General features: G+C 40.1%; 1 protein-coding gene across 8 annotated transcripts in view; it reads right to left on the bottom strand.

The window, feature by feature from the left end:
- LOC107078318 (early endosome antigen 1-like) overlaps positions 1–13470 on the bottom strand; it is a 153322-nt gene that overhangs the window by 97323 nt on the left and 42529 nt on the right. For 7 of the 8 annotated variants that reach the window (XM_069190851.1, XM_069190850.1, XM_069190854.1 and 4 more), the window contains 4 exons: positions 11673–11756; positions 11133–11279; positions 5672–5755; positions 288–428 (listed from right to left, as the gene is read on the bottom strand). In XM_069190851.1, the coding sequence (XP_069046952.1) occupies positions 288–428; positions 5672–5755; positions 11133–11279; positions 11673–11756 (456 nt within the window). The remainder of the gene's footprint in view (positions 1–287; positions 429–5671; positions 5756–11132; positions 11280–11672; positions 11757–13470) is intronic. The other variant, XM_069190853.1, reaches the window with a different exon arrangement.

Genomic DNA, 13470 nt, shown 5'->3' on the forward strand with positions numbered 1-13470 from the left:
GAACAGACACGATCAGACGACGAACACAAACACGGTGACACGGCAGATTTAGCCACGACAGGAAACCCAGCGAATTAAAATCACAATTGGTTTTGACTGGCGAGGGAAGTGCCTGTGGACTCAACCGCAGTGTCGAGAGCCCACACATGCTTCGCCCGGGAGTCGGACAGGGACCCACGGAGCCCCGCTAGCTTCCCGTTCTGCATTTGAGCTGGAAATGTTAGCACCGCTCTGGGGTCCTAGACAGCGTGCGATTTTGCGGACGGACGAGGCGCAGCGTGCCGCACCTTCTCCTTCGCAGACGTGCACTTGTCCTTCCAGCCAGCCAGGTCCTCGCCGATCAGCCTCGCGCCCAGATCCCGCTCCGGGAGCCGCTGTCCGGACCCCTCCCCGGGGCCGCCCTGCGTGGCCCTCCGCCGGGCCTCTCTCTGGAAGACAGAGGGCTTCAGCTCTCGGGCCGGAAACTCGCCAGTTTCGAACGCCAGGGCTAAAGGCAAAAGCAAGCGACTCGGGCACACTCCAGATGAACCATTCTTCATCCAGGTTCCAGGTTCCAGGTGACCGCAGTTTACAGGGACTCCGGAGGCCACAAAACACAGCTTATCTGGGCCCAGAATAGAACAGCAGTCAAGAGAAGACCTCTTCTCATCTTCACTCACCGTCTCCGATTCATAGAGGCGTGTGGTGACCCTGTCCATCTCCACTCTCGTGTCCCGCACACATCTCAGACAAACAAAGTCATTTTCATAGTGGAATTTCGTAATGTAATTAATGTGTTCAAGCACCTTTATTTAAAGCAGTTTACAGTATGAAATGAAACATAGTTGGTTTCGCCTCCCTTGCTTACCAGCTGGAGAGGGATCTTGGAAAAGTAACAAAAACTAGCAGACCCGAACTGCGGCTGTAATTATACAATATTCCTGCGATGTGTTATTAATCGGAAATCGTATAGTTATGAAAATTCACCAACAGTCCAGCAAAATAAACATGCTGTCATATACGACACAGACGAGGGCATGATTAGTGTTGTTGCTGCACCCAGATGAAAGCCTCTATCTGCCCCTTTCCCACTTGGGCAGAAGAATGCAGAGCTAATCCTACGCACGTCTCACACCGAGACAGACAGGCTCCGTTACTCATGCAGCGCTCACACACCTGGACAGTCCCATAGCATGTTCTGTAGCGCTGCTTTTTCATTCCTCCATGAAAAGCACAGAGCACAAAATTAGACAGTAACGTATATGCACATTGGACACCCAAGCAGAACAACTGCAGATGACTGAAACATTACCAGCACCGAGGAGGAATCAGTGCAATAAGCATCTGGGTGGCTGGCGTGACTTTATTCTTTTGAATCCCATAGTAAGAAATGACCCAGTAAATCAAATGCCTATTACGGATAATTCTGAAGCCCCTACTTCCACTTATTTACAATTATTTCTAATGACTGAATTTACTCATGTTACAAGACATTTATTTTTGCTGCGGTTTTGCAGACTATACATTTTTATATCCCAAATTAATGTTGCCCATGTGCTTCATGGCTATTTGCGGATTAATCTAAAAATCCAAACATATGTTTTACAGTACAAGCCTAATACAAACCTTTCACCTGCAGTTCTACACAAATGAACTCACAACATTAATCACGATGAAAGTCCCAGTGTAACATGTGTTCTGCCACTGTCTTCAAAAAACACAAATTTGAACGCTGCTAAATATTCAACACAAAAATCCCAACAAAAATTGTTACAGTGAATCATATTTTAAAACCTTTAATCATTAAATGGCCAGTAAAAATAGCCAGTAGTGTCATCATAGACACATTCATCTTTCTTTTTTTATTTAAATTAGACCTGTTGGAAATTATGGCCATACTTGACACACAGAATTGTGGGACAGTGAGAAATAATACCGTGAAAGTCACCACATCCAATGAAAAACAACAGCGTCAGGCTTAATCCTTTGACAAGAAATTACTCTCAGGGACGCAAACATCTCCCTACCAGACTGTTCTCCTTTTCCAATACATTACCCCCCCCCACAGTAGATTCGTTAAGACTGCAGATATTAGCAGGGTAAGCACCTCACGTGGATCTGTCAGAGCTCCGAAAAGTAACAGCACAGACAACACATCTGCACTGCAGACCATACAGGCAGGGAGCAATGACTGACGGCACGACACCAGCTAGCGACAGAGGGACCACACCATTGCTGTTCAAGACCCAAGGAAGAATGAAGAAATGATTTATCCTTGTGACTTCTGTAGGCACTAAAACCTGTGTCCTGTCCCACAGGACTGACCTTGCGTGAGCTGCAGGAGCTGAACTTTAGAGCTTTATTCGACCGTATGAGGAACTGAGACTCTGTCCTGGAAGGTGTTGGAATCTTCTTAGCTGCTGGGCCTGGACACAGATCTCTTGTGTCGAAGTGAAGTCATACAGAGGATAAGAACCGGTCTGTTGAAATATGTAGCTGCACCGCCGCGTCACTAGATCGGGCTGCGGAGAAACCCCGTGCCCTACAGTATGTCATTTACTCAAGCAGAGCGGCCAACACGCTCTCCCGCTCCAACACGCGTGGGCTCCAGCGCGCCACCCATGTGATATGGTAATTCAGCGCAGACATATCATTTCGTAAATAAAAGAACCCTCGCTAATGATTAACTGAGGCTTTGCAGGAGATGGCATGCCGATTAATTTTACCCTCTCCAGCCAGAGTCAAGGTCCCTCTTCTCCTTTCTCCTTTTTTCTTGCTGAGGGTAAAAATTTAATCAAGTCCTTCTTTAATTTTTTTTTTTAATTCCCCACTGTCATTTTTTTCATTTGACATGTATTATCCTCTGTGGTACTGGAAGCCATTCTTGCAGTTTCCTGTCTTCCTAATTCCTACGTTTTAAGAACTGTGTGACTGCTGAGAAATTCTCACGTTATGCACTTCCTATTGCGATTTAACTTGATTTAGTGTTTCCAGTAGCATAAATTCCCTCTGCTGTTCTTTAACGCACTATTTTCCAGAGATGATCTTTATGCGTTTCTCTCCTTTTTGTGACTTGAAAGAAGGGAATCCAGGGGAACCAGCAGTTTGTTGCAAAGAAAAAAAATGGCGCTTTCCCTGAATGTTTTAATTTAATGTATTAATTTGATTTAGAATATACATGCGTGCAATACACTGTGCCAAAATAATCTGTCTTCGTAGTTATGGCAGTCGAATGCCATTCACATTCTAGAAGACAAGCAAATGACTTTGACAGATACATTATATAATTCTGCTAAACAGAGACTCAAAGCAGGTTTTTCAAAACCTGTTACTACTGAAATACATAAAGTTGAAAATGTCAGTAATTGGAGACTTCGATTTAATATCTTCCACATCTCCTAGGGTATACCTCTGTCAATACTTTTACACATAATACCGCAGCAGAGCAAAATAAACAGCTCAGCTGAAACAAAGTAGAGATGCTTTATCGGGGGCTTTTGTCAATCTTATTTATTCTGTTATTATTATTTAATGCTTGTGATATATATTATTAAAAAAGCCCTGATTTATAATCTTACAGAAGAACAATAGAAGTGCCTGCATGATGAGAGAGCAAGGAAGCTCTCCCTCAGTAAATGGTGTATATTCATAAATGCAGACACAGAAAGTATCATTATTCAATGTCCTCACAGAAATTGAAAGCCTTTTTTCACTCAAATATTCATACCCTCTGCAAGTTGATTTATTTTCATATTCTGACAAGGAATTATTTTCCACAGTGACATTGTGCTTATAACCTTTACCTACTGTGAAATCAGCAAACATGCCACCACCAGTATACAACATGCGAGGGAAACTGGAATATATTCAGTTCGCAAATGTATTTGTATTTGGCACAATTATGTAAAGACTCCATCCTGGGGCAATCAGGAATGATAAAAAAAAGCCACTGCAGATCACAGAGGTGACATTTACTTTAAGAAGCAAATAAGGAATCACCAACATCTTTGCTTAATAAATAAAAACGGGGGGACATAAAAATCTCAGAATGATAAAATCACTCTCTTTAGTTAATGAAAAATGGAAAGGACACGGAGAGCACTTTCATTTCATGTACACAATTTTTAAAACCCTTTTTGTTAGAAGTCAAGAGGGCATTACTTTTGTGAAAATTACATATCCTCATGCAAAACTTGATCGTCTTTATTGATGGACAATGTCGTAAAGCCATCATTCTGTTTATAGACATTTAATTGAAGACAGCATAAAACGATAAACTAAGAAACATGCATGGTTGACTCCTCCAATTCAAACCATAAATCATACTGATGCTCAGACAAGTCGCCCAGACACAAATTCTGATGATAGATGAACCATTTAACTTTGATTTTTGAAAGCAATGAGCTTGCTAGCAATACCTCACACTGACTAATACCACATATGGTCATGCAAGGAATCGTGAAAAATCCATTTTTTCTCTGTGCGGATGCCAAAATAATCTTGCAAATGATCATTATTAAAATGTAGCCTGTATGTTATATCGCAGTAATGCACATAGCTGAAAAAAAATGCAGATTTGCATTGGAAGGCTATAATTTTGAGATGATTGGTAATCTTATAAAGCAGTCATCGAAGAACGTATCTCCCCATGTACACTAGCTATTCATGCATACCCATAACAGATAGATATATATAGAATGACAGAATTCTGATATTAGTGACATTAGAATATCTCTATTTAATTAAGGTGCAGTGGGATTGCTTCAGATACAAAATACAACAATCTCCCTCATGTTCTCCTTATGAGTGACATTTTTCAACGCAGCTTTCCGAGACAGGCAGCGGAAAAAACAATCAGCTCCTGGAAGGAAGATCCATTACAGACATTTAAGAAAATTAGAGGTGCCACGTTTTGTTTTGTTTTTTAAATGAGCAAGCACTCATTGTGTTTGTTTAACACGTTGAATTATTTATTCCTGATGAGCCAAACCAGTAAGCAGAAATACCGAAAAGATCAAACTGACACTGCACCCCTACACGCAGGGAGACTCCAGCTGGTGGCTCTCTCAGACTATCTGTGCAGCGGAAAGCCAACAAGGGATTTGAGGCTTAAGCATTACAATGCAAGGCCGAAGAAGAAGAACTGCATCCCCTGGGACGTGTTTAGCTGTGCCAGACTTTCAGTCTTGTTAGGAAGCAGTCTGCGTGGATGGAGCTCGGTACGGTAAACAGTAAGCCGGACTCATTAATGACGGACCTGTTCTGCAGGATTTCAGGAAAGCCTTACTTTTTTGGGTTACATTTTTTATTGTTCTCCAAAAAAAAAAGCCCCAAATAATTTGTCATTTCTAATCATCGATGCTGCGAGGATTGTAGTGCTGTCCCTGCCCTTTCTCTACATCATCATGGTCTTTTTTCATCTCCCTCATGTCGTTATTAAACAGTCCCATGTCCTTCCTGTGCCATTTGCCTGCAAAAAGATGCCAAGGACCACACCTCACTCTCGGGCACAGCTGATCCAAACACAGATCAGCAACACATGTATAAACACATCTCTACAACATGTGAGGGGCGCTCGCAGCCCCAGAAACTCCGAAATCTGGGACATTGCTTGCAAGTAAAAAACTGGGGATCAGAAACACTTTGACAGAGAGATTGCCAGCACAGTCTGCATAACACAACACGCTCTCACCTCCGCCTCTGCAGCAAGCATCTCGCGTCTGGCCTCCTCAAGCTCTGCCTTCACCCCCTCCAGCTCCCGTTTGGTATCGCCCAGCTGTAATAAATGGAAGAGCAGTGATATTTAGATGGATGAGTTGTGCGCCAGGAAGAGAAAACTACCAAACACGGACCTAAAGCGATCCCCTGTCTTCACATGCTTGATTTCATTCCTTAATTAGAGCCATTAATCAATGGGTTTGAGATATGAGGCTTTGGAAGGGCCTGATGACACGACACCTTGCCACCTGTCAAAATTACAGCTTTCAGTTCATGCACCATCCCTCAAATAGTTCTTTTCTGCAAGCTTGGCTGCATCCCACAATTCATTATTTACTATATTGTCCTACCCCAGAGTAGTGCTACCTCCAAACATGCATGAGCGTTTCCAGAGGAAGTGCCACATGCTAGTGTGAAGCCCTACTAATGATCATTACATTTCAGATGAATTCAAATTAAAGGACATTATTATTGTTATTGCGATTAAGACAGCTGGTGTAATTGAGCAAACAATGCACAGCGTGCCTTGCGCTTGTTGTTGAGGGCAATGCAATACAAATGAAATTTCAATTTTAAAAATATCAATATGAAATTAAACGTTTTTCTTTCCGTCTCAGACATAATAAAATCGCACATCTATACCTAATGAGCACTTTAAGAACCTTTCTGAATGATGAAGACTGATTTTTTTCTGCTCCTCAAACTCCAAGCTCAAGTCATTGATATTAAATTCAGCATATGACAAGCACTTTGAAGTCTATTAATTTAAGTACAGGCAGAAGGCCATCTTGGCATAGATTATGGTCCTTAGTGATATTTTGTCTTCAGTAGCCTCATGTTTATCTGAGCAATAATAAATCTGGCTTCATGTTGTTCAGTTCAGAGAGGGAATTTCATTGTGTATGCGTGTGTGCGCCTCTGTAAAATCCTGTTGCTTTGTTAAGGTGCTGCAAGCATTTCTAAAAGCACAGCGGCAGACTTCAGCCATGGTAAATTATTTAATGGGTTTTGGCCATTACATATAACACAAATTCCACAAAAGGCCCAATAAAATCAAATTAAATAAGTAGTGAGGATTTCAGAAAGAAAAACAATCAAGGACAATATTGCATCGAACTAAACAAAGAATTGCACTCAGGAAGAAAAAAATAATATTTACAAAGCGTTTTCAACTTTTGCACAACATGCAAAATATTAAGGAAAACATTGAATTGTAAGTCATGATGATGCACAATCAGTATAAGTCCAGGTTCTGAAGCTCTGTCTGAGCATTATACTGTAGGCAACCTTTTTTGTATTCAAAACACATTCCATATTATCCCTTTTCTGAGACTGAAAACATTTAGACTATAATTTGATTTGTTTTCTTTTTTGAGTAATCAACATCAGTTGTGTACACGAGCGTCCATGTTAAAGGAAGTAAAATAAAAGCAACAATCCGAAAGGAATTTTATGTTTGAGCATGCTGCTAAAGATGGGGAAAAAAAAAACCTAACCACCGCAAGTACTCTCACACATCACCCCTGAAAAGAAATCTCATTTCACCTTGGCAGCTGCTTTCATAATTTCTGCACTGAGGCTCTGTGTCAATCCTCTCTGCAGCTGATCCGAGCTACAGCTTCAAGATGCTTCTTTTCAACTGGCACGAAATCAGGTTTAAGAGCCACAGAAGCCTCGTGCCAGTGGGCAGCTTTTGGTGGCGGCCAGCGCACTGCGGCTGTCCCTCGCGGACGGCCCCCGCCGCGCGGCAGACCCGCGTGGCAGACCCGCGTGGCTCTCCCAGCTGAGCGTTTAAAGTGACCAGGAGGGACAGAAATGAAAACGAGAGATGATCTAGGTGCAACCGAGTTAACCTTCCTGTCGTTCCTGCCAGCCTCTTACACCGTCGCCCCCGCGCAGACCCGGGCCGCCGCACTCTCCAGGCGCTTCGGCCCAAAGTCTGCGGTGCGCGTCACACAACAGGACGGTATTTATGCAACAGTCTCATGAAGTGGTTTGTCCTTTAAATGCAACTTCGTGAGCGACACCAAGATCTCCGCACTTTTCATTCTTTGGCAGGCCTAATGTGTGAGAGCTCCGTAATCAGAACGCAGCACGTCTGCATCTCCGATGGCTTCCGTCACGCTGTAACTTGAAAGAGACAATTAACCTGAAAACCCCACTTGAGAGGGTGAATGAGCGCTGAGCAAAGGAGGTCACAGTAGCAGTGACACATAAGTACAATTTAATAAACAATATTCATTGCACTTAATTAGTGAATAACCAAATTCCAGATAAAGGGTGCTAAAATTTGTGTCTGCACCCGCATATATGATTAAAGACAAAATTAGTCCAGGTGGGTGGCTGCCTCAGCACGCGCCACACCCAAAGAAGGCTCCACGGCCGAAACGTTGTGTTTTCTTTCTTCTCGTTTCAGCATGCAATAAACACCTTGACTTGTTCCTTTAGAGATCAATAAGGTGAATTAAAGAATAATCTCGGGGCTGGCGAAGTTTTAGGACCCTTCGTTACCCTTTGTTTTCACAGTTATTTGAAAGCCATGCTTTTCATTTTAATCATTCAAATCGATTACAAATACTAGGCAATACTAATTGAAATTACTAATTGGAACAACAACAAATTTAATTTGATAAATTAATGTAAAAGATGTCAGAAATATGATCATTTTTAAATATTTTGAATGAAACAGACCGGATTATAACTGAAGATAATACCATAAGAACTCCTGATATTATTTTTTTCAAACGACACAGCTATAATTTTAATTGAACATTTAAAATGAAAATAAATATATATATATATATTATGCAGAGTTATACCTTTGTGTGAAAAATCTGTCAAAGTTTTGCTGGTTGTTCATTTCTGAACCTCCTGTTTTTTCAAGCTCTTATTTGTCAATTTCATCTTACTCCCTTATAATTCAGCACAAACTTTCACTCTTTACTTAATATAGATCCCTGTGTCTCTCAAAACCAATCACAACAAGACACCATAAATGAGAGACGGCATCTTATCAATCAAAGAGAGCATGAATGGAATTGATATCTTCTCTTTCTGACAATTCTCCATATCTGTACAGCACATGTTCTTAGACTGAAAGCAACAGTATAAGTGGAAAACCAATCAAATCAAATGTGAGGTCTAATCTGATTGCATGTTCATTTACCTTAAAACAAAAGTAGGCATTCCCCTTTTAAAAGTATATATATGGGAATTAAACAGATTTTAATAAACACTTCACCATTAATCACTCGGTTTATACAACACAGACCCTCCATCTTATTCCTTAATTTTATTGTTTGTTTTTACTCACTGTAGCAGCCTTAGAGTCCCACAAAGCAGATTAGGTTTTCTGATCTGGTCACCAGAAAACAGTGAGGTCATTCAAAGGTTAAATAATTCAATGCTGCAGGCATGATTATAATACCTTAGTATTTGATTAAAACTAACATTTATCGTGCATACTGTCTTCATTTCTTAGTTTTAAAGCCTGAGAACGGGGAATTTTTCAAGAATCCCTGCAGGTAATTGGTAAGGAATTTTACATCTTCAATTTCTTAACTACTGGCATTATACATTAAAACCGACACTGAATACATGCATGAGAGCAAAATGTAGTACCACAGGGCCTACATTAAAGCTACTCAATGATGCTGAAACCTAAGAACATATTAAATCATCTTTATATATGTAGGGAATGCATAATGTAGCTTACTTTCTCAGTCATCTTTTAAGATACACCACGCACAGATGAGAAACAAAGCAAGGAGCAACCTTAAAACAGGCTGCTTTTGTATTCAGCTGCTCTCAGTTAACATTTCAGTGCCTCTCCATGTTCTGCAGCAAATTTACTTTAAGCTTCAATCCTGTGACAGATTCAATCAACCTATTTTGTGGGAAAACAGGTCATATTCGCTGCAGAAAGGCTTCATATTTAAAGAATAAAAATCTCCAGCAAAGTGATATTGAAACTGACAAGATGTAGGAATGTAAAGACAATCGCACTGGGAAAAAAAGTGCAGCTGCAACAGGTATTTTAGCTGATACAATACATTCTTTTACACTTTGGGGATCAACAGTTAAGCCTAAATTCATCTTGGAAAAGCAGAAGAACTGAAAAGAAAAACATTTCATCAAAGACACCGCTTCAGAATAAAATGATTGTCTGTTTTGCTTATGTTCCCAAGAAAATATTTCAGACGTGTATGCCCAAAGGCATCAGATTTCTTAACGACAGCAGGACACAGTATAAGTTATTAAAACAGTTTTGTACAGTAACCTAATAATTATTTCTTAATTGAAACATCAGATGCATTCAAAAGCTTATTTGCTGTCAGCATGAATAAAGGTTTATGCATTAAAAACGTGAATAATAATCTGAATATGTATTCATGTTTTTCTTCCTGCTTTAATTACTGATTAAATAGGGATCATTGCATAACATACAATGCAAAACAGTTCTTCTGTCTTGAAAATGCATAAAAATGTTTTTTGTTTCCATATTTTCTCTTATGTTTTAAGGGACATTCCAATAATAACACAGCTTAGTGATCTTGTCCAAAACTTCAGCAGTTTGAAATTTGATCTCGCGTATTCTCTGCAGTGCTTTAGATGTGAGGTTTGATAATGGTAGGTATAACAAATATGTGATGACAACAGATTTCCAAACAGTACCGGATCAGTGAAATGTTCTGCTGAATAATGTATGAAGTATAAAATATTAGGAGAACTCCTTGTCATTCATATTCTTCTGAGCCATAGAAGTCTCTTCACTTTTATTTAAAAGGTTTCTTACTGAAGTTCCAAACAGAACTGAAATGTCTTCACATAGCAAGGCATGCTTTGTGTTTAGGACAACATGCAATTTTTTAAATTAATATCAATTGCAACTACACATAAGTCCACTACATCAGACAGTAATCCATTCTATAGATTCAATTTTGTTATTTACATATGAACATGACTGAGCAAACAAGCTCATTTAAAAAGTTCACATGCTAATGTGTGACATTTAAACCAAACTTTACATTAGAAAAGGAAATAAAACCATAATTTTTCAATGCTTTTCACGTTCCTGGGCTTTTTTATGACATCAAAACCAATGTTAACCTACAAAAAGGATTTCTTCCATTCAGTACTTTACACCCACGAAAATAACTCACTCCACAAAACAGGCATACTTAAGAGGTCAACGAAATATTTATCGATATGTTGGAAAAAGGAAGGCATCAAGATTTTCAACTGAAGTGCAAGTCAGACATCAATACCAGGACTAACATAAAACCAATACATTTATATACAGTGCAACATGAGATCTCTATCATGCCTGTATGCTCATCAATATGTCATTTTGAGATAATTAAGCTGAGGAGTAATAAGGGTAATTTATGAAGTAACTGCAGTTCAGGGTAGTTAATGGCATTTCCGTACTGTACCTGGCATGTGGCCTGCTTATATAAGTTACGGGAGGCTTCGAGTTCAGTCTGTAATTGTTCCATCTGAGCCACCACTTGCAGAGCTTCTCTCTCTTTGTGTTTCTGTGTTTCCTGAATCTGTAGCATCCTGTGCTCCTGTGCTTGTCGCTTCAAAAAAAAGAATTGAAAAAAATCCAAAAATAAAAACGTTTTACAACCGCAAAAACCACCACACGGCATTCGTTTCCCAGCACTTCAAAGAGATCCAATCTGAATTCTGATAACCTCATGCAAGTGATTACTAAAATATGCTAACAGCAGTCACAAGACTGTCTGCACGGTCAGCATTCATTCAAACGGCTTATATTTAGCTTATGTGCAAAAAGAAAAGATTATTTTTAATCTGAGAAATAAAGATGTGTTTTGTGTGTAAAAATCTTATGATTTCTCTGCTGCATGACTATTGCTGCACTGTGCAGACTCACACTGCACTACAGCCCTTCTACAAACACAGCAAACACAATAGGTTTCATTTTCTCGCACTTTGTTTTAATTTCATACCTCAGCAAGGAGTCCATCTTTTTTCTCTTGCAGTAGAAGTATTTCCGTCTGCTGTCTCTGTAGCTCCTCTCCTCTTTTCTGAAGCTGCAAGTTTATACACAAAAGCAAACCACAATGTCAACCAATTGGACCTCACTTAAGCAACCTGGGTGATCGATTCGAAAAGCAGAGGATGAACAGGACCCCATTTCTGCAGTATGGTGTTCAAACTGCTCATTCATTAAAAGATGCTCTTTCTTATTGATTTTGGCTTAAGTAATGAGAAAGCTTATCCAAAAATCTTTAGCATTTGGGCTCAAGTTAAGGAAATCGATACGACCATTTCCCATTTGAACAGCATATGTGAATTTTATGTACGAAAGACAAGACAAAGACAAAATCGGATAAATCAATAGCATTTGTCGATACAACATAAAGCTGACAAATGGCGTTTTTAAGCAATTAAAGTGAGCTGTAAACATACGAAGGCTAATCAATTCAGATGTTTTTTCTATTATCAGTATTTAAACGCTGATTTAAATTATCCCAGATGCATAATTTGACTCTAAATAGGTTAAGATCCAAGCTTCGGATTAAAAAAAAAACAAAAAGCAAATGTGTCTGGAGAAATTTATAAAAGAACAAAATAGTCGACCTCCCCCCCCTCACCTTCTTGGCTATAAGGAAACAAAGAAATGCTACCAGTGTCTTTTTTTGTTTGCCTTCAGCAATAAATATTTTACAAATCCGTGCTGAAGTCCAGGGGGGGCCTGACTGTTCGCTCACCGAGGAACTCGGGGAAACCCTATGAATACCTGGTGCCGTCCATTAACCAAGAGAGAGCAGTTTGCAGAAAAGCATGGGTGCTCGTTTTCTGGTCGCTCCCCAAAGAAGGCACTCACTAACCCCATCAGTGAGCAACTCGACCCTTGCGCCCCACAAGCTTGACATCAGGACCCTCCCAGCACCTCTGGGCCTGCTGGGGACCTTGGCAGGACCCTAGTCCAAAGGGTCAGGCCGCTGGTGTCCCTCAGGTCTGGAGCCACTCCACAGCTTGTCCACATGGGGCTTCCAGCTGACCCACATCTGCTCCATGACGTGTCTTTTACCCATAGCTGCACACAGCCAACAGAGGGAAACCAACAGGAGCAAAGGTGGACCAGCTTAGTAAAAATAATAAAACGGTAAAAGCCAAAGATCCTCATTCAGGATCCGGAATGAAGCTAAACATTAGCTTCAGATTTTTAAATCACATACTGTAGCTTCCATATTTTGCACTATCCCTGCAAGCAAACTAATGTGTATCATTGTAACATGGGACAGGTTAAAAAATAATACAGCACCAAGTACAAAATAATTAGAAGAATATATTTTAGTGCAAGAACTGTGTCCCCATAACCTATTTATAAATATCTATGGTATATTTTATGTGTATAATAATAAGATAATGATAAAATCGTAGGTTTTGCAGGATTTGAAAAGCTGACACCTATAGCATGAAGAAACAGATAAAAGTGAAGCCACTATACGGGAGCTGGGAGCTTGAAAATTCCCAATATCTACACCTGTTCGTTTGGAAACCGGTGATGGAGACCAAGGGAAGTCATTTTCCTGGGAAACCTGCACTAGCATGTCTTTTAGAAAATGACATCCCAACGTAACAGCTCTAAAACCCTTCTGGGATTTACTTCAACTGATACCGCGAAGCGTCAAAGGTGAGTTCTGTGTTAGTAAAGCTAAACTAAAGAAGAAATTTCCCCAAGGTAATTGCTTGCTCCATTAATATTCATAAAGAGCTGATTCTTATATCAGTCGCGTG

This window comes from Lepisosteus oculatus, chromosome 6 (genome assembly GCF_040954835.1).
Source record: "Lepisosteus oculatus isolate fLepOcu1 chromosome 6, fLepOcu1.hap2, whole genome shotgun sequence".
In the NCBI taxonomy this organism is placed as follows: domain Eukaryota; kingdom Metazoa; phylum Chordata; class Actinopteri; order Semionotiformes; family Lepisosteidae; genus Lepisosteus; species Lepisosteus oculatus.